This window comes from Sus scrofa, chromosome 14 (genome assembly GCF_000003025.6).
Source record: "Sus scrofa isolate TJ Tabasco breed Duroc chromosome 14, Sscrofa11.1, whole genome shotgun sequence".
NCBI lineage: Eukaryota > Metazoa > Chordata > Mammalia > Artiodactyla > Suidae > Sus > Sus scrofa.
In genome coordinates this window covers 79,479,984-79,500,435 of record NC_010456.5, presented here as the reverse complement: position 1 = coordinate 79,500,435, position 20,452 = coordinate 79,479,984, and the positions used below count along the sequence as shown (strand labels likewise).

Here is a 20,452-nt window from a genome sequence, read left to right as displayed (position 1 = left end):
AATCATAGTCAGCATAAAATCAACTCAAAGCTAAACATTGAGGTTGCAGAGAAGGTGCTGGAGGAGTTATCAGAATAGAAAATGAGAGGTTGGCAGTGGCTGGAGAAAGGAGACCTGGAAGGTTTGATTTGACGTGGGCCTGGAGGATGGTTTGGGAGGAGAGGAGAAGGCATTCCAGGGTAGGGACCATGTGAGTGAAGGCCTGGAGGTGGGAACCAGCCAGCCCCAAAGCAGTCTGGGCTGCAGGCAAGAGCACTGGGCAGATGCGGTCAGACAGCTTGGATGGAGCCAGGAGTAAGGATGCTGCCGTCATGTGCTGGGCACTTACACAGAGGCTAAGGATTATTACCATCATTCTGAGCACACAGGGGTCTGCTTGGAACAACAATATGAGCCATTTGTACAAAAGACGAAATGGCATCCAAAGAACGGGTCCAGCTGCTCCAAATGCCTCCCTCCTCCTGCAGTTAACATTTTACTACCCGACTGAGTAACTAATGAATCTGGCCCAGCACAAATCCCCAGGCACAAATCCCTGCTTGGGGTCTGTGTCTAGACATCCAGACCTGAGTGCAATTTGCACTTTGAACATTTAGCGCCTTATCACTTGCAAGAAATCAAGTGAAATGGGGAAGATGGGGAGGTGGAGCTCACACCCCCCTCCTTTGGCACAGTGACTGTAGAATGAGGGTCCCTTGGATAATGACTGCGTCAGGAGATGGAAAGGTCATTACAGTGTTTGTTATGTGGCTCTGGTCATTCCGCAGCACTGACTGGCAGGTTTCTCCATCTTGTTGCAGGCTGTGCTTTGTGAAGCTCAAGCTTCTCATGATAGCCATTGAATACAAGTCCGCCAACCGAGAGAGTCGGTAAGTTTGCCGTGACACAGTGGCCGCTGCCAATTGTGATGTTGAGCGTGTGCCCTGGGATCTTTCAGTCCACTTCTTCCTGGCGCATTATTTATTTGTGTGGACCCTAACGCGCCACCTCTCTGACTTGAAGGCACGTTTCAAGGCTCTACCACTTCCATCCCAGACGTTGCCTGGCATCGCAAGCCCCACCCAGGCACTCAGAGAAGTATTTCTCCAAGGGAAAGGGATCAGGCATCCAGATCTCCACCTGATCATGCCAGCTTGCCCTTTTTACCCTCTGTGCATAAAACCAGGGACAAACCCTGTTCTTACACCAGTTTTCACTGCTGTGAGCAAAATGCAGGTGGACTCTGGCCTCCTTCATAGCAGGCACAGGGCAGGGCTGTGATGGGAGACACCAGCTCTCTTGATGGCCAAATTACAAGCAGCCTATTGTGTACCATATGTGTTTCTCCCGGTACATCTGAAATCCAGAAGGCAGAATATTAGCTTCATGTAAATTAGCCAGGAGAGCAGGGCCGGGAGGCAGGAGCCCTCTTTATTTATTTATTTTGCACTTAATTATGTGCAAGCCAGACTGATGGGGGACGGAGTCTGGTTAAATAGATAACATCCCAGTCAATACATGAGTTTGCACTGGAAGAAGGAAGCGTTGCGCTAACAAGGATTTTTGTTGCTGGAGTACTGTATACTTTATGGAGAAAAGATGATTTTTTGCTCCCCACATCTTCTTAATAGTTTTGGAAGAAAGAGGGGCTCCCTGAGAAATTCTCAGGCTTGTGTCCTCTGAAATGACATCCATGGTCTGTTCCTAGTTATGCCAAATAAGTCTTCCTATAGATGCTCAAGGGAAGGGTGCAGATCTCTTCCAGCCCATGCCTTCATAGCTGAGAAGAGTGCAGGGAGAGTCTAGAAGGATCCTCCTCCTGTAAGGAGTTTGCACTATCAGGGCGACTGAGTCAATAAAGCCAGGCTCCCAAATGTGCAGTCCACGTCTCTATGACCAAACAGACTACCAAACACTGGATTGTAAGCAAGTCAATCCAGTGTTCTCTCTTACCTTGACCCCCAGATCAGATTCCTCACAAAGTCAATCTGATCCCATGTAAAACTATTTGGAAAATCCAAATCGACCAAAAGGAAGACGAAATGGTCGATTTGGTGGCCACATAGTAGACCATGGCCATAGCAGTGAACAGCTATCTATGTAGGTATACATTTTCCTTCTCTGTGTTGGCAAAGTGAAGAATATTATTTGCAAAATGAAACAAAACCAAAAAAACCCCTGAGAGTCCTTGCCTCTTTGCTATCCAGCAGATCAGGTGGGTGCTTCTTGGATGGCTGCTTTTACCCATGTTGTTGCTGGTACGCACATGTACCTTTGTGGGGAAGATGGGTATCCTGAGGTTTTGCACACGATATTCTTTATGTTGCCAAGTCAGTACATCCTTGTGTAATTTAATGTTCTTTATCACTATTGTGCATCTCTAAAAAAAAAAAAAATCAGGATATCAGTGATGCTGAATAGTGCTTTTCGACCATCCTGGAATAATTTCATGGCAGGAGACTGCACCCTGAACCCTGACCAGCCACCTCCCACCTGCCATCTTTGGGTCCCAAGGAGGGAGAAAGAAGGGCTACGAATGGTTGGGTGTGAGTCCAGTCACCACTCTAAGAAAAATAACTCAGCGCTGTCCCTGAAGAAATCTTTGCGTTGATGGATGTTCCAATTAATTCACAAATCTGAGATGTTTTCAACAAAGCCATATGTATACAGATAGTTTTTTTTAGAATTTATTTTTATTTTTCAGAAAAGGGAGAAAAGAACTTGTTTGGCTTGGTTTTGGCTTTCTGTGTGCAGTTGCCAGCTTGAATCCTCAAATGTGGCTTGGTCTCAGTGTGGAAGCACATGGGTTCTTGTGGAAAAAAGGTGTGTTGGAGGGAATGTGGATCATGCCTCCGAGAACACACAGGACTTCAACACAATATCCGTGTTAAAAAGAACCGAGTTCCTGACCCTTCCTGAGAAAATAAATTTTTGATTTTGTTCCTCATTTAAAAATGTCCCATTTCCCTTCCTGTCACATTTCCTAAGTGACCAGGTGTTAAAAGGCAGAGAACCCTGCTTCTCTCTTCCACCCCCGCCGTCCCCCTGCCTCTGACCTGTGTGAACTACCTTCTTTGCTGCCCTTTCACTCCATGATACTGTTTCCATGCTTTGCTGAAAACCCTTGTTTTCACATGCATCCTTCAAATAATTTGAAACAAAGGTTTTATTCCTTCTTTCCTTCTGGTGTGAGTCAATTTATGATCCAATTGTTTGATTTTCAATTCTTTTCTTGTCGTTTTGCAGAAGCCGAAAGCGGTATGCTCTCTTCGTTAACTTTCCTCCCAACCTCCACCCTCTGTCTTCACTTCTAACCGCAGGACTAACCCTTTGCCAAGACTTCAGGAAGATAGAGATTATATATATGTGTCTGTGTATATATAATCTCATTCCCTTGTCTAGTATATACATATATATATATAAATATATATGTATTTTTATATACAAATCTCTCTCCGACCGGAATACATAAAAATTGAAAGTAGCATATTGCTTTTCGTGTTTGATTTGTTGAGTCTTTTGGATGACGCACTAACTTCTTTGCAGGAAATTTACAAAAAAAAACAAAAAAACAAAGACCAGATCTCATTTTCAGCCATGGCACCCATGATGGGAACAAATGCTATTAAAGTTGAAAAAGGGGGACGCTTCTCTCCAGCCCTTGGTGTCTGTTTCTGTTCTGTCCTGATGTGTCTTGGTGTCCACCAGACTCTGTGGTGCCATTTGTCTGCCTACCACATCCACATTCCTGGTGACCTTCTCCTCCCCATGTCTGGTTTCCAGTTTGTAGAGCTGAATTCGTGTCCTTTTATCCACAAAACAGAGACCAAGCCCTTACACTTAACTCTTTTTCCTGATGTTAATTTTGATGATAACATCTGTGTACTTTCTTTCTGGGCCAGTACTCAGTACACACTTAGAACACTGCTACTAAATTGCCAGCTCATCACCTTTGATTTCCTGAATGAGTACTGTTTATTGAAATGAACTCATGGCTTTTTTTTTTTCTCAGTGTGTTTGGGCATATTTCTTAATATGAAGTATCTCAACTTTTACCATGTGACCTCACCCTGTTTTGCTGCTGTTTTGTGTTGCGGGAAGCATGACCAAATTTCTCACTGACAGTTTTCTTTTTTTTAACTTTTTGGCTTAATATTTTCCATGTAGTTTTTAAATAATATATTCTCTAAGACAAGGTTGTTGAAAACATACTATTGAGATGCATACTTGTTCATCTTCTCAAAAGTTGTTTGGCTCTGTAGTTGTAATCACTGTCCTGTGTTTGTGTTTGTAATTGTGTGTGTGTGTGTGTGTGTGTGTGTGTGTGTGTGTGTGTATTTGTTTGGAACTCTTTCCAAAGTCAGATTCTTCTGTGATTTTTTTTTTTTGAGTAGAGGTGGCTTCCTGTCAGTTTGGTATTATTGATATGATCCAACTGCGAGAAGTTACTGCAACACTTTGCATCTTCAAAGGTCCACAGTGGTTGCACCTCTGCTGTTGGCTTTTGGTTTTTGAGTCCTTTGAACCTGTGGTGAAGGCATGTTGTGATGTAGGCATGACTTGTCCTGAAGTGAATCAGAAAGTGACAAGGCTTGCTCCCAGAACCCAATATCCAGCATGGTCCTTCCCAAATGAACTCTCTCCCTACCCCATATGGCTACGATTTTCCTTATGTCCAAAATAGATTTTCAAATGCCATTGCTAAAATTACTGAGATGGATTCAGGCTAAACAAGCCCTTGCCCATGTCATTGACAGACCACAGTGGCAGTCATTTGAGTGTGACCAACTGGGAGCAATCTTTATTATGCTGTCTCTGTGTAAGTGAATTGGGTTCAAATAGATTGCAGCATGGACTACACACTGTGCTCGATGTATAATTCTAAAAGGAAAAGTGGGTGTGTCTAGTTGTGTGGGACTCCAGCAGAATACATTTTAAAGCCTGGAAGAAATGAAAAGTTCTAGAAAGGCAATAAGTTTTGAGATTTTGGGTTTCTGTAGGTTATGACCTAACAGCTCATAAACGGCAGGACAACCATCAGGTCAAATTCCCACCAATGGCAATGTATGACCTTGCATGGTCAAAAGGCCACTTTCCAGTGGCCTGGTTCATCTGGATACAGCATGAACTGAAGTCCTAGATGGTTCTTCTTGCTCTCGTTAGTGAAGTCCCACTAGCTTGCTAGACACAGATATAATTACCATCTTATCAAGTACAAACTATCTTCTCATGTGGGTGATGTTTTTGTAACCACTCAGGGAATGGTACAATACATCTGCCAAAATTGAGGCGGGGGGTGGGGTGGGGAGAAATACACACCTGTCACATTTATCTATAGTGGATAAAAGTTTCCTTAAAAAATTACCTGTTTCTGTTAAATTACTGATCCTTGGTTGTCTCCCAAAGCAGCAAACCACTCAAGTTCAGGATGATAGAAGAAGGAATAATTGGATGTTTCCCACTTGTTATGCATAAGTGGTAGAAAAAGAAGAATACATTATTTTTTTCACCATCAAGTCCCAAATCTCCAGCCTGACCAAAGTTCAGCGAGAGATATACCATAAAATGAGCTGCAGCTTGAGGAGCTTCCCTCTTGGAGGAAGCTGACAGGGTCATTTCCCTTTGGACTGAGCCCCGCTAGCAGTTTCATGTGCATGTATTTCATGTTTAGGAACACATATTTCAGTTCTAAGTGACTGGCGTTTCAATACTGAAATCAATTGTCCCAACTCCCCAAGTGACTAGGCATTTGGATATCTGTACATTTACATATTTCTACTTAATGCATCCGGGAGATTGTTAGCTCAGTTGCCAATCCCCTAGAAGAGAAGCGATCACTGATTTGATAGGCCTGACTGATAAGAATTGCAGCTTGGTCTGTGAAAGAACAGCTGTGATCACCTTTCTCTTTATCAGAGAGGAAAAGAGAGATTTTTGGAACTGACATCCATTCATTCAACATAAAGTCGAAATGCGCCTATTGCATGCAGGGCTCTAAGCTGGCAACCATGAGAAACTTATTGTTGAAAGTAAATAAATAGGATTGTGCTTTTCACTCCTTTTTGAACTATGGATTCCCTGCAGAAAATATATCTTTGCTTCATAAAGTGGATGAAGAACCAAAGAATAAATCTAGATTCAAAACTAGTTTGAGAGCAAAGGATAGAGAGAGAGAGAAAACATGAATCCTTGGAGAAGGGACCACACCAACCCTTTTCCTCTAGCTGTTACTGAATGTTTTCAGTAGACATTAGCAAGGTCATAGAAGAAAAAGGATAATTTATAGTTCCTTGAAATGAGAGAAAGTTCACCACTGCCAAGAAGCTGTCCCTGTTGGAATTCTGCTAATTGATATATGGACTTTTTTTTTTCTTAGAGACCTTCTTGATTCTTCACATGACACGTCTTGAAGTTTATCTCTGATAAGCTAGTGAATTAGACAAAATTGGAGCAAGAGACTGATTTAAACTGATAGACAGGGAGGGAGACTTTTGGCAGTGTCATAAGGACAAAACAAACTTAACACTGGAGATTCTTTTAAGAGATCAAAGATCTTTGGAAAGATTTACATATTCCCATTAGAAGGTCAATAACACAGTCTATGGGTGGCAGGCACTTGGCAGGAAAAAAAGTTACTTCTGTCAAGGATCCTTATCTTTTTATATTTCCAAAGAGAGGAGGGTTTACTCCATTTAAACTTTCTCGATTTGGAATGCGGATAGAAGGCTCACTGTCTAAAATTCAAAAAGAGTAATATATTTCCTCAAAGAGACTTTGACACTTTGTACCCTTACACAGGAAGAATTTTTCCTTGAAATCAGGGGCACCTGCTTCTTTAGCAAACCCTTCAATCTATGGGTGGAATCCAGCACCATGAGCTTCTTTATGTCTCTAGGTTTCTTTCTTTCATTATTCCCAAGAGTGGCGCTCAGGTTTTTGATCGCTGCCGGGAAGGCTGCCTTAGCCTGATTGGGGTAGCGCCCAGCGCTGCTGCCTCACGTCGTACACAGAGGTGATAGAACGCCTCTCCCCATCCAAGAGAGAACAAGAGAGCACACGATCAGTCATGTTCTTGGAAGTGCTTATGGTGTCTTTTACACAATTAGCCGCAAGCTTTAATGAATGGAGAGATGCTTCACACTGCAGACAAAAGCCAGTCCAAGTGAGCCCATCTCCAGATATTGTGGGGGAATAAAATGTTTCAGATCCTGCATCTAGTACAAAGGTATTTCAAGGCCAGTAGGGTGCCTCCTGGGTAGTTAATTAGCACCAAAGACAAAGTGGAGAGCTGTGATGTGGTGAAAGATGACCTATCTGTCTTTAGTCACTGTATTTACATTGTTTACCATTAACAGTGGTCATGTATTGAGGACCTCCTATGTGGCTCTCAGCACATAATGCGTACTTTATTTCTCCTAGTGACACTGCAAGCTGGTGACTGTTCATCCCATTTAATGGATGAGGAGAGTGAGGCTGAGTGGCAGGTCCAAGCCCAAGTCCAGGACCTGAGCCCATCGGCCTGACACATGCACCCTCACTCAGCCAACATTGGTAGCGAAACTGAGATTTGAATACAAACCTGCCTTACAGTAGGGCCCCAAATCTTTCCTCTCCACCATGCACACTTGATTAAAGCAAGCTTGAAAGCTGCAATAAATTATCACAACCTGGCGTCTCTGGAATGACAGTCCCAGATTCTCACTGTATGCCAATTCTTATTCACCGTTGCTAAAGAACAAAGGAAATGAAAAGGAACTTTCCATTGATGGGAACCTTGCTATCACCATATTCCCACCATGACACAATGGGCTTGATCACTGGAGTGCAGTTAATGAAGCATATGATGTAAAGGAGGAAAACAGGGTTCTGTGCGAGGCTTGTTTTGCGCATATATGTCACCCAGACATTGATGAGTGTCAAATTTCCCCTTTTGAATTGCATTGTTAGAATCACGATAGGATTTTTTTTTCCACTCAGAAGCTTTTTTTACCCTTTCAGATGAATATGCATCAAAATGTAGGCTTATTCAACTTTAAGGAATTAGCTCCTTTAAACTCCAGAAGGACCCAGAACTTTCCATGTATGTCCTTGTATATTATTCTGGAGTGTACAGTTCTTTACCCTGTAACTTTATCTCATTGTAGGCAGGACATTTCAATAAGAAGTCCTGTGTTCCATTCCGTGGGGCCAGCTAGAATGATAATTTCATTAAAAATGAAATACACTTTTGGCTTTTTTTTCACCATAATAGATAATAAAAATAATGATAGCCAGTAAGCATTGAGCTTTTTGTGCCTTGTCTCTCTTAATCCTCTGAAGAAAGACAATGCTTACCTTCACTGTGATCTTGTAGGTGAGGCACTGAGTTCTAGGGAAACTTGGTAACTTGCCCCAAGTCAGGTAGATACTGAATGACAGGCTGGAAATTGGACCCAATTTCTGATTGCAAAGCCAGGACACAGAAGAATTGCCATGCAGTCATGAGGGTAAGAAAGGGTACAAAAGCCACCATTCTGCCTATTCTCCTATTCTGCCTTTTTTTTTTTTTTTTTTTTTTTTTTTTTTTTTTTTTTTTTTTTTTTTGCTGTGCCTGTGGTATGTAGAAGGTCTCTGGCCAGGGAGCAAACCTGCACCACAGTAACAACCCAGGCCACTGCAGTGATGATGCTGGAGCCAACCTGCTGCAGCTCAAGGGAAATACTGCCTTTCGAAAGCATCCCGTTTAATTGCCTTTGAAAAAAGAATTCATCTAGGAGTTCCCATCATGGCTCAATGGGTTAAGAACCTCACTAGTATCCATGAGGATGTGGGTTCAATCCCTGGCCTCTCTCAGTGGGTTAAGGCTCCAGCATTGCTGTGAACTGTGGTGTAGGTCACAGATGTGGCTCAGATCTGGCTTTGCTGTGGCTGTGGTGTAGGCTGGCAGCTACAGCTCTCATTTGACCCCTAGCCTGGGAACCTCCATATGCCACAGATGCAGCTGTTTAAAAAAAAAAAAAAAAGGGGGAATCCATTTAAACTGTATAAGCTTTGCCCCTTTTCCCTTTTCCCCTCACAGTCCTGAAAAGTCAGAGGGCTGTTAAATCAAGGTGAATGGTTGTTGGAGAGGTAATTGGGAGGTGTCTGTACAGCACCCCTGCCCACTGCACGCTGTGCTGTTAGTGTGACCTGCTGCTTCCTGACTGGAGAGGAGGCTCACTGTAGCCTGTGGTTCTAGGACAGAACGCTCAAATCTTCATGGACTCTTGCTCTCATTTAGTGTTAATCACGACATTTTCACAGGATGGTTCTCCTCCTCTCAGGTCTCATTATGGGTAATAATGGCTGTTCTTGTGATCACAAACATTTACAGTAATGATCCACCCTAAGTTCCCTGAACAGAACACAAGTTCACTTGGGTCCTTCCTGCCTTGCTACAGACACAGTGCTTTGTTGGCCACAGCACGTTTCTGGAATGGCTTTGCCAGCAGTAAGAGGTCACATGTTAAATACTACCCTCTTTTTGGATTGTTTTGGACAGTTGAGGACTTCCTTTACCCTGATTCCAAACATCTCTTCCCTTAAACATCCACGTTTCAGATCAAAGAATAGCTCTGTGGAATCTACTGCTGCACTTAGAATGCCTGAATTCCATATCCGTTAAACCCCAAGCCTCATCTCAGTCTCTGTGGAAGATATTCCTGTATTCTGCTTCTGATCTGAAGAGAATTAAACTTGTTTGTTTCACCCATTTATTAGATTAGGATACATTTATCTCTCCTGTCACTCCAAATGCAACTTAGTCCCTTAATCTACTTATATTACTACTTTGAAACAGGACAGTGTATATTTAGATTCATACTTCCCTGCAGGGCAAGTTTTTGTAGGGATAATTTGCATTTGTTTTCTAATTACAGTTGGCCCCAATCAGGATACACCAGACACGTACCTTATGCAAACACTCCCGTACATTTTTGTAAATAGCAGACTGGAATCATTAAGTATTTCCAACTGCTGGCCCTTTTCTTTCTATTGTTAAGGTAGATCCAATTTTTTCTACATAAGCTGTCCATGGAATCCACTTCCATGTTCTTATCAGCATTATGCAGATGTACTGTTTGCTTCTGCATTGGTTACAGGTGTCTCGTACCATTCTCAGCAGTAATATGTGGGGTGTGTACATGTATGTTCTTATATGCATATAGGGGTCCCATTAATGCTTTGTCATCTAATAAAATTAGTGCAGGGGTGGCTCTCTTAGACCAGTAACACTCAGCATTGACCATCAATAGCAGTTTCCAAAGGGATGTGTTATTAGGAACTTGGCTTCACATCAAAAGCCCATGATGGCAATGCCATTGTACAAACCCAACCCTCAAACGTAGATTTGCTTTGCTATTTGCAACTGGGAGCATGCCAACCTGGGGACTGGGCAGCAGAGCTTTATGATGGCATTATCCAGTTAAATGCGTGGGGCAGTGGACCTCAGGCTCTAGGCACAATCTTTGGGGAAAGCATTAGACTAGTGGGCACCCTATAAAGTTAACAGTATATGATGTAGACTTCAAGGTTTTCTTCAGAACATGACCTCATAACTGTGTCTTCTTTGTTTGTTTTTGTTCACTGAGCAGTATATTAATTAATCCTGGAAACCATCTTAAGATCCAAGAAGGTACTTTAGGATTTTTCATCGCAAGTGATGCCAAAGAAGTTAAAAGGTAAGAGTTTATTTTCATTTGACATCCTTTTTGGCTCAGCCATAGACCTCTCCATCCATCGAGATGGGTCTGCTTTCAATGTATACTGAGACCCGAACTTTTTTTCATGTCTGTGGACATCAAATGGTGCTGAGTCTTAGGAAAAAAGATGACACTTTCAAGTGTTTCCATGGACTCCTCTTCACACAGTCAGTTCCACATCTTTGAATTAGAATAATAACATTTAGATCTATGAGGCCCTCGATACCTGTTCTTTCATTTTCCAAGAGAGGAAAGTCAGTCCCAGAGAATCTAAGTGATTGTTTAAGATCATCCGGATTCTTGGAGTTCCCGTCGTGGTGCAGTGGTTAACGAATCCGACTAGGAACCATGAGGTTGCGGGTTCGGTCCCTGCCCTTGCTCAGTGGGTTAACCATCCGGCGTTGCCGTGAGCTGTGGTGTAGGTTGCAGACACGGCTCGGATCCTGCGTTGCTGTGGCTCTGGTGTAGGCCAGTGGCTACAGCTCTGATTCAACCCCTAGCCTGGGAACCTCCATATGCCGCAGGAGCGCCCCAAGAAATAGCAAAAAGACAAAAAAAAAAAAAAAGATCATCCGGATTCTTGATACCTCAGAACAACACAACATAAGACAACTGGCCTCTTGTCTAGTGCACTTAATATCATCCAGGCAAATTTACTCAGGAATTATCTGTTTTCTACTTTAGGTGCCAAAGGGAATCTCAAAAGGTTGGGATTAATTTCAGATGAAATACTAAACTGGCTGTATTTCTATTTGTGGCCTTCTAGGTTAAGTGGCTGAAGTGGTCAGCTTCAGTTCTTAAGCCTCTCTAGGTACAGCCCAGGATTTCATTGGCCTCAGTGTTTCAGGACACGTTCATTAGTATCCCCAAATCTGTTTCAACAGCCCAGGATGTCATAGGGCTTTTTGCAGAACATCATGGAAGATTGTTATATTGATTTTATGCTGTGAACGAGGACAAACTCACTAGCGGAAAATAGGACTCAGATGGTCTGACAGGTCACTCAGCTCAACAGTAATGTTACATAGAATATTTTAAATAAATCATGAGTTGTCAAGGTCGATAATTTTTTTTTTTTTTTTTTTAAATTTTATGGCTGAACTGCAGCCTGTGGAAGTTCCTAGGCCAAGGGCTTGGATCTGAGCTGCAACCGTGACCTACACCACAGGCATGGCAATGCTGGATCCTTAACCCATGGTGCTGGGATTGAACCCACACCTCTGCAGCAACCTGAGCCACTCCAGTTAGATTCTTAGCCCACTGAGCCACCGTGAGAACTCCAACGTCTGTAATTTTCATATGAGCCTCTTATCTTCATTAAATGAGTTCCTACTCAAGGCGAGGCCAGTGCTGGGTGTTCTCCATTCTTTGTTGGTACTTCTCAAAATAATCTGGTAAGACAGGTCTTCCAAAATTCTCTGGGCTTTGGTTTCCTCATCTGTCAAGTTGAGACAAATGATTTGTCCAAGGCTATGCAGCACATAAGCAAGTGGCATAAGCCTGACTGGATCTGGTCTTTGCTTTTCTAAAACTCGCATTTTCCACCACATGTAAAAATACCAGCAACTTCTCATGCAGAGTTCAGCATGTGCCAGCACTGTTCTGATTACCAGGTATGAGGCATGGATGAACTCAATGAATCCACTTGACAAACTATGGTACAGGTAGCATTACTCTTCCTATTTACCTGTGAAGAAGCTGAGGCACAGATTGCTTAAATGAGTCTCCCAAAGCCACACTGCTACTGAGTCATAAAGCCAGGATTTAAAACCAGGAAGTGGGGTTCCAGAGCTTATGTTCTCGTTTGCCAAGAGGTAAGCCTACCACACTGAGCACAGGACTATGAGATGTGACAACTTACACACTAGCCCTACTAGTTAGAAAAGCTTTTAGGAAACATATGGGGAGCAGAAGCAAAGAAAATAAAAATCTTTGAAATTGAGCTACCTACTGACTTAAATTTATTTCTGCAAATTGGGAAAGGATTGCCATTATTCAGATGTGGAAGAGGAAAACTTCCTTATTGAGTTCATAGATCCTCACCTTTTCCAGGGGGTAACCCCCAAACCGAGTTCACTCGAGAGAGGAAAGTGGGAGTAGAGACCAAAGTCCCTCCAGGACTCCTGAAAGAGAAGGTTGTGCCCCTGTCCACCATGCGAGGCACAAAAGCTGGAAACAGCATCTCAGCACCAGGCACAGGGGGCTGGGGCCCAGCGGTACCATCGATCACGTGTACCTCTCAGATAGCAAATATAACATGAAGCTCCCATTTGTGTAATTCTATTTTCTATTGCATCTCTCACTAATGAATGTCACAAATAGCAGGCAGTCCAAAAAACAAATTACCTCCTGTATTAAGAAGTGCAATATGTCTCATTTCAGTGTTTTATGGTATTCACAAATAAATGCTGACACAATCAGCCTCAACACCAGCCTATAATTTTCCATGGTGTGTGATGTGTCAAGAGCAAATGCTGTCAGTTAGGGGATTTCAGATAGATGAGGACTGCAGAAAACCACAGAAAGGACATTGGAGGTTTGAATGACACTAAACAAGTTTTGTAAAAATGGAAAAGTAGATTATGATGATCTAGTATTGGATCTGCACCCTCCGCTTCAAGAAAGCAATGGAAAAAGTTAATGGATTGTAGCTCATAGAAACTTTCAGATGTGTTTTAGGAAAAGAAGAGTGACCCCCCCCCCCACCCCAGGTTCTCACACCCCTTCATCAAATGTCTGTAGGTCACTCACTTTGGAGAACACTCTGTATTAGGTACCAGGGAGGCAGTGGTGGACAGTGGAGAGATGACACTGATCTCATAGGCTCACATTCTGGGGAGGAGAGAATTGCAGTTTTGTTTATTCTTGGTGCAAAGAATGAATGCAGCTGTCACTGATTTAGATTGTGGGTAAGTGAAGACTGCTCTGAAGGAGAGAGATTTGAGCAGAGATGGAGGTGATGGGGAAGAATCCATCATACAGAGATCAGAACGGAAGAGGAGACACAGTGGGAACAGTTTTCACATGTTCAGGGAGCCTAGGGAAGGGTGAGATGAGGTTAGTGAGAAAGGCAGGGGCTGGTTTCCATAGGACTTTATACAGAGACTGGACTTATTATAAAATGGAGTCATTGATGGTTTTAAGTGGGAGGGTGATGTAGCCAGATTTATGGTATTAAAAGGTGCTTCCATCTGCATTCTAGAGAATGGGATGTAGTTGGATAGGAAAGGAGAGGACAGACTCAGAAACAATTGCACAGTTTAGGTGGGAGAGGACCTAGATTGGTCCTGGGCTAGATGGGTGAGTGGAGATGGAGAGAAGTAAGACCAATTCAGAATATATTTTAGGGCGCATATGGAGCGCTTTGATTAACTGGATATAAGAAGTAGGGAAAAAGGGGACTCAAGAATGGAGCCTGGATTTGGAAGCTAGGCAGTTGGATAGATGATGGTTCTGTCTTACTGAGCTGGGGGAGGAGCAAGTTCTGGGTGGAAGAAACTCATGAATTCTATTTGGGCTGGGCCATGTGGGTAATACATACTAAGCATACACACGGAGTTGTCTTAAAGCCAGTTGGATCTAAGATTCTGGCATTTGGAGGAAGGTGAGGACCAGAGATGTAAGTGTGGGTGCTGTATCGGTGTGGGTCCTGGCAAGAAAGAGGTGACACACTTAGATGGGAAAAGGGAGGAGAGGTGTATAAAGGGACTATATAAAGTCATGGGCAGAGAGGTGAGGAAAAACAACAAGGCAGAGCAAAGCACCCCAAGAGCTAGCAAAGGGGGGAACCCCTCCCAGCCCCACCTCTGCAGGCCCCAGGGGAAGGAGGGCTCTCGGAACCGGGAGAGAGAGGTTATAGTGCAGGAAGGAGCTGTGTCCCTCAGTAGAGAAATGTCACCACTATCATCTCATGACCTCTTTTCAGCCTCTAGTCTCCTGCTGGCCCCTCCCATTGTCCAAACACAACCCTGAAACCTGTGGACAAGGGAATCCTAAGGGCCGTGGGTGTGGATCAAGTCTGATTGCAGATCTAGTCTTGAGGACACATGGGGCGAGGTCAGCAGCGGAAGGCTACTTGGAGAAGGGGTGGGGTGAGGAGAAGGGGTGGGGTGAGGAGGAGAGGGAGCAAGGAAGAGAGCAGAGGGTTGACATGAGGGGAGGAGGTATGGGGGGGTCCCAGGAGTGGGAAAAGGCCCCTGGAATCCTCAGCCCCTAATTTAAAGTGAGATCAGTTGGCACAGAGGCGTGTCGTTTTCCCAGCAAGCTCAGCTGCTGCTGTGCAGGTGTGCAATAAGGCGGGGCTTAGCCAGGCGAGCTCCAGAGGCAGAGGTAGGTGGGTGGGAGGAGATGGTGCTCCCAGAGAAGTGCCATTTGGCACACATCAGCTGGAGCCTGGGTACACTGTCCCCTTTAGTTGGGGGTGTGTGTCTCCAGGTCTCCACAGGACCCTTCCCACCCCCACCCACCTTCCCATCTCACTCATTGGCTTGAACTGTCTGGCCCTTTGGGGATTTCACTTTCAGAATCCAGCTTTAATTCACTAAGTAATCAGACTTTGTCTTTTCGGTACTCTATCAGACTCATCATCATCTCACCATCTCTTTAGTAAAGGAATGTTAAGACCTTGGCCTCTGGGACTAGGCTTTGTGGATTTGAATCCTGCCTCTGCCACTCTTAGCTATGTGACCTTGGGCAGGCTGATTAATGTCTCTGTGCTGCCATTTCCTTATGGTTTGAGGACCAAATATGTTAATACTTATAAGATGCTTAGAGAAGCTCCTGGCCTCTAATCTGTGCTCTATATATGTTAGCTATCATTTTTGTTACAGTTGTTATTATGTGTAGAAGTATTGAAAGGGGGAGAAAATGGCCAAAGGGAGTGGACGCAAAAAAAATCTCTTCCTCCTTTCCTGCCCTTCTCTTCCAGGGCAGGTTATCACTGATTGGGTTCCTAGCGACATTGCCACTCCGGCAAACCATTAGTTCTCTTTTCTTTTTTGCAACATGTATGCGAACTGGCATTTAAATGGTGGATGAACTGCTAGGGTGGAAAGAGCATTGGGCTTGGACTTAGAAGTCCCAGAGCCAGCCAAGGTCCAGACAGGATGACTTCAGGCAGGTCACGAAACCTCCTCAACTTACAGATGAGGATCCTGAGTCCCAGGGACTTTGGATGCGAAATTTGCAGGATCTCTTCCAGATCCCAGTCATAATGTTGGTTTCCAACCAGTGCCGGTCATAAATGGAGTCCTGTGGAAAACATAAAAAGGAACCAAGAATACAATGGTCAAGAATTGTGTTTCTTTATAGCCCAGGTCAAGGAAAGACCATGTTAATCCTTGGCATTCATTTGCATATTGGGAGTGGAGAAGGTGATAAGCCAGGGATTTTCTTAGCCTCCCTATGCAGAAGGCTGTTCCAATGAATTTTATCACAGTGCCCTCCAATATTGAAGGGACAGTCCCCCAGTGCTGTTCTTCTAGGCCCCGTGCATTTAAAATGGTGCGCCGGCGATCTTGTTTTGTCTCATCCAGAATATCTCTGACATAGCCAATGCACTTTGTCATCACGTATTGGCACTTGAGTCACATGATGGGATTTTCTTGTTGCTTACTTCCTCTGGGTCTCCTTCTATGCACCCCAATCCTAAAATACATTCTCTCTATGTCATCCCAGGAGTCAGCTAAGCTATGCTCCTTAATGAGAAGCAAACCTTCGCTGATGACATGTTGTCAGGCCCAGAGAGCATGGGCTTGGGTCCAGCCAGTGTGAGAGTAAATGTGGGCTGTGAAATCCCATAAGGAATTGACAGAGGATCCCTTTGACTTGCTTCTTCATGTTTTTCCTCGACCTCTTTCGCATTGGCTGACAGAGAGGAGGTGCTTTCAAAGTGACAACGCTAATATTTTTATTTGACTGAGGAATGTCACTCTCTGTCCCTTTAATACCTATCTGATTGGACCATGGGGATGTCAGAGATGTACTGAACTTCCCACCAAAGGCCCAGGGCTGATTGCCCATGCCTTCCGATGAACAAGATTGAGAGTTGGTCTCCAAAATGAAGGCAGAGCAAGCAGACGTGATGTGTCACGGCAGCGGTCTCTCTCCCCACTCCCTTTCAAATAAAAGTTTATGAAAAGAAGCACTAACTCAAATCTCAGAGTCCTGTGTTTGAAATAAATGGTCTCACAGACGCAAAAAACAATATTTCTGTCTGTAGACGTCTAAACCTTTCAGAAGATTAAAGGAAATTAGTGCTGGCGTGTTTCATTAATTTGGCACCACGGTGGAGGAAATGTGGTCCTCATTTCACTTGGGTGGATTATGAAACATGTCAGTTTTTCCATTCTCTTTCTCCAGGGCATTTTTTTACTGCAAGGCCTGTCATGATGACATCACAGATCCCAAAAGAATAAAAAAATGTGGCTGCAAACGGCGTAAGTAGTGTTTTTCTCCCCCCTTCATTCCCCTTCTCCTTCCTTGTTTTCCCCAAACTCATTTCCCTTCTCCTTTTCCTTTTAAAGAAACACTAAACATCAAGAGGTTTCTTGAATATGTTTATGTTTTACCCTGCAGTTGAAAGAGACATGAAAGAAAATACCTGTCCTCACTTGATTAGAGCAGAGGCTGAAAAGTCACCACCATCAACACCTGGGTGTGAACCTCATGCCTAATCCCCAGTTCGTGACTCTAAAGGGATGCCTAGGTAGATGTGTCCAGTCAAACCCAGTGAATACGATGCATGGGAAGGAGGGTAGCCAAGGCCCTGGAGGAGGGAGTGTTTGTGCACAGTGATTTCCAGTGGACAGGGTCTGCCAAGTAGGAAGATGGCTGAGCTAGGGCCGGGAGGGAAACTGAGTCTTAGGACTCGGTCTCCCAAGTGGCAGCTGACTCTCTTGCCGTTTGGGATTCCTGCAGGTTTGGGTACCAAAGGCTAGAGTTTTCCATTGGATACCCTGAGACTAACCCAAGACACGATCTTGGCCATCACCAATGGGCTTTATGTGCCATTGCCCCAGGGACCGACTTCAGACACCATGCTCCTTGGGGCAGACTAGATCTGGCTCAACAGTCCTGTCTCAAACTCCTTACAAAGCAGCTGGCCAACAGGACCCCTTGGGAAAAACATAGGAAATCAGGAATGTGGGATGGTAAGCTCTTGAAAAACTAGGACTTAAGGTGAGCTTTGCAGTAATTATGTTACCCTGCCTAATAGAAATTGTTCCCAACCCTAGAGAAAATAGCAATAGTGATGCCTTGCTTCCTATGGCGATTGAAGGTTCGTAGCGCTCTTTATGATCATGATTTTATTTGAAGCTCACCATACCCCTGCATAAGGTGTTATTAATCCTATTTTACAGAGAGAGGAAACTGAGGCTCCAAGTTTAATGGGAGGATGAAATTGCTGAGGGCCACTCAGATCTGACAGGGGTTCAGGCTTGCCCAAAGGCCTCTCTTGATGCTGTGTCCTAGTCTTTTTTTTTGCAAGAGAGAAGGGCAAGGTGGGTGAGCTTGAGTCAGATGTCAGAACCGGATTATGAATGATCAGCTCATAAAATCCTTTTTCACAAGCACAAATCAGACAGTAGAGCACAAGCCAGACATTTCTGAGCTATGCTGACCGAAGCAAGGGTTTTTTCACGGCTCCCCTAAAAGGGGGCACAGTAAATGCAAAATGAGGTATAAACATCGCTCTGCTGGAGCACAGAGAAGACCCTCAATCTTGTGGGCAGCTTCCCATGGGAAGCATTCTTGGTCTAGAGCAGTTGCTGTAGAATTCCTCTCCGGCTGCTTCCCAGGCTTTGGGCAGCTTAGGTCCACTGTTTTGCTCTCCCTTCTCCACTGAGTTAACACAATGGCCCCCCTCTCCCAGCCCTGACACCTCAGCCAGGTGAGTATGCCTATCTCAGGATAAGAGCCTATAACTTTTCTTCTCTTCTCAGGGCCTAAGAATTCTCCAGTTCTGACCACTTACCAGGAAGAGCATCTGAGGGCGTATAGGGGCTCAGAACAAACTCATTCCCCAGCCAACCCCCCCAGACACCATAACTTAAAAGGCCCTTCTCAACGAGCAGTGCACCCAGCCCAGCTCGGTTGGTTGTAAACCCAGAAATATGGCTCAGCTGACCAGCCTCACCTGGATCGTTTCTATCAAAGGGAGTACAACATCCCAAGGCAGAAATACCCAAGAGAGGGTAACACATACAAGAGAGTGAACTCCTGTAGGAAAACACTTGTAGTGGAGGGGGTTGGGGAATGCAGGAGAGTATAGAAGCCAATCATCTTGACCAGGTAGTTGCCAGAGGACCTGACCCCATGGGGGTATCAGTGAAGTGGCAAGACTACTTTCACTTGATTGGTTATTCAGCTGTTTCTGAGTGCCTTCTTGGTGCAAGGTACTCTTCTTGGTGCTAGAGATGGAGCGGTGAATGAGATCGTCCCTGTCCTCCTGGAGGCTTCATTCTGGTGCATGGGGATGAGTGGCGATCATAGGAAAAATTAAATACCTTCTAATAAAGATAGTGCTCCGCAGAGAGAGGAGACTGCCTGAGGGTATGAGCAACCTAGGGATGCTGCTGTAGTCAGAAAGGTCTGGAAGGCCTCCTTCAGGAAGTGATATTGAAGCTGAGACCCCATCCAGGGAAGCAGAAGAGTAAGGGCAAAGGCACAGATATGTTCATGGTGTTTGAGGAAAGGAAGAAAAGCCAGTGGGGCTGGTGGCATTAGGGAGAGAGTGGTATGAGACGAGGTCAGAAAGGAGGGCAGAGGCCATAGGAAGAAACTTGCATTTCAGTCCTGTAGTAAATACAGCCATTGGAAGAGTTTAAGCAAGTTAATGACACTGTAGTTCTTATTTTAAGGCATCTTGCTGGTGACTGGACAGAGAACAGGCTCTAGGGAGGCAGGAGTAGAAATGGCAGGAGGAAGAGAGAAACTGTGATGCTGGAATGTTCCTTGCAGGGCACCGTAATGGAACCCTGCAGACAGTTTTTTGCATCCCTAGAAATGAGGATTTAGCCTCTAGGATATTTTTCCATCTTGGTTTCAGGCAAGCAAAGAGTTGCTAACTTTAACTTTATCCCAGATAGAGAGGCCCGTAATTGCTTGAAATAATCCTACCGTCTTCATTCCTTGAAAGTGGGTTCAGGAGTTCCCGTCGTGGCTTAGTGGTTAATGGATCCGACTAGGCACCATGAGGTTGCGGGTTAGATCCCTGACCTTGCTCAGTGGGTTAAGGATCCGGCATTGCCGTGAGCTGTGGTGTAGGTTGCAGACTTGGCTTGGATACCACTTTGCTGTGGTTCTGGTGTAGGCCGGCGGCTACCGCTCTGATTAGACCCCTAGCCTGGGAACCTCCATATGCCGTGGGAGTGGCCTAAGAAATGGCAATAAGACAAGAAAAAAAAAAAAAAGAAAGAAAGTGGGTTCAGCTAGTGAATGGCACGGTGTCACATCCTGCATGGCACAGACTGCTACACAAGGACTGTGTCTGCAAAGCCAAGCCAGTGTGACAAGCGTGTCTCTCTGTCTCTTGGCACCCCTTGACCCCCTTGAAGTCTTCACCCCTTAGAGGCCCTCAACGGTGAAGTTGATATTGGATAACAATAAGAGTTGTCCAAATAGTGTTCTTCCTAATTCAAAGGCCAGAGCAGCCTGTGTTACAGAGGGTGGGGTGCAGATGTGTGTGTGTAAAGGTGGTTGGCATAAAATGTGAATTATTAAATGTGAACCTCCCTGGGCATACTGGGCAAATT

At 44.4% G+C, this 20,452-nt stretch overlaps 1 protein-coding gene across 50 annotated transcripts in view; it reads left to right on the top strand.

The window, feature by feature from the left end:
* Positions 1-20,452, top strand: part of KCNMA1 (potassium calcium-activated channel subfamily M alpha 1) — a 760,956-nt gene that overhangs the window by 605,902 nt on the left and 134,602 nt on the right. For 27 of the 50 annotated variants that reach the window (XM_021072164.1, XM_021072146.1, XM_021072135.1 and 24 more), the window contains 3 exon segments: positions 801-869; positions 10,590-10,676; positions 17,058-17,134. In XM_021072164.1, coding sequence (XP_020927823.1) covers positions 801-869; positions 10,590-10,676; positions 17,058-17,134 — 233 coding nt within the window. 50 annotated transcript variants of the gene reach the window in all.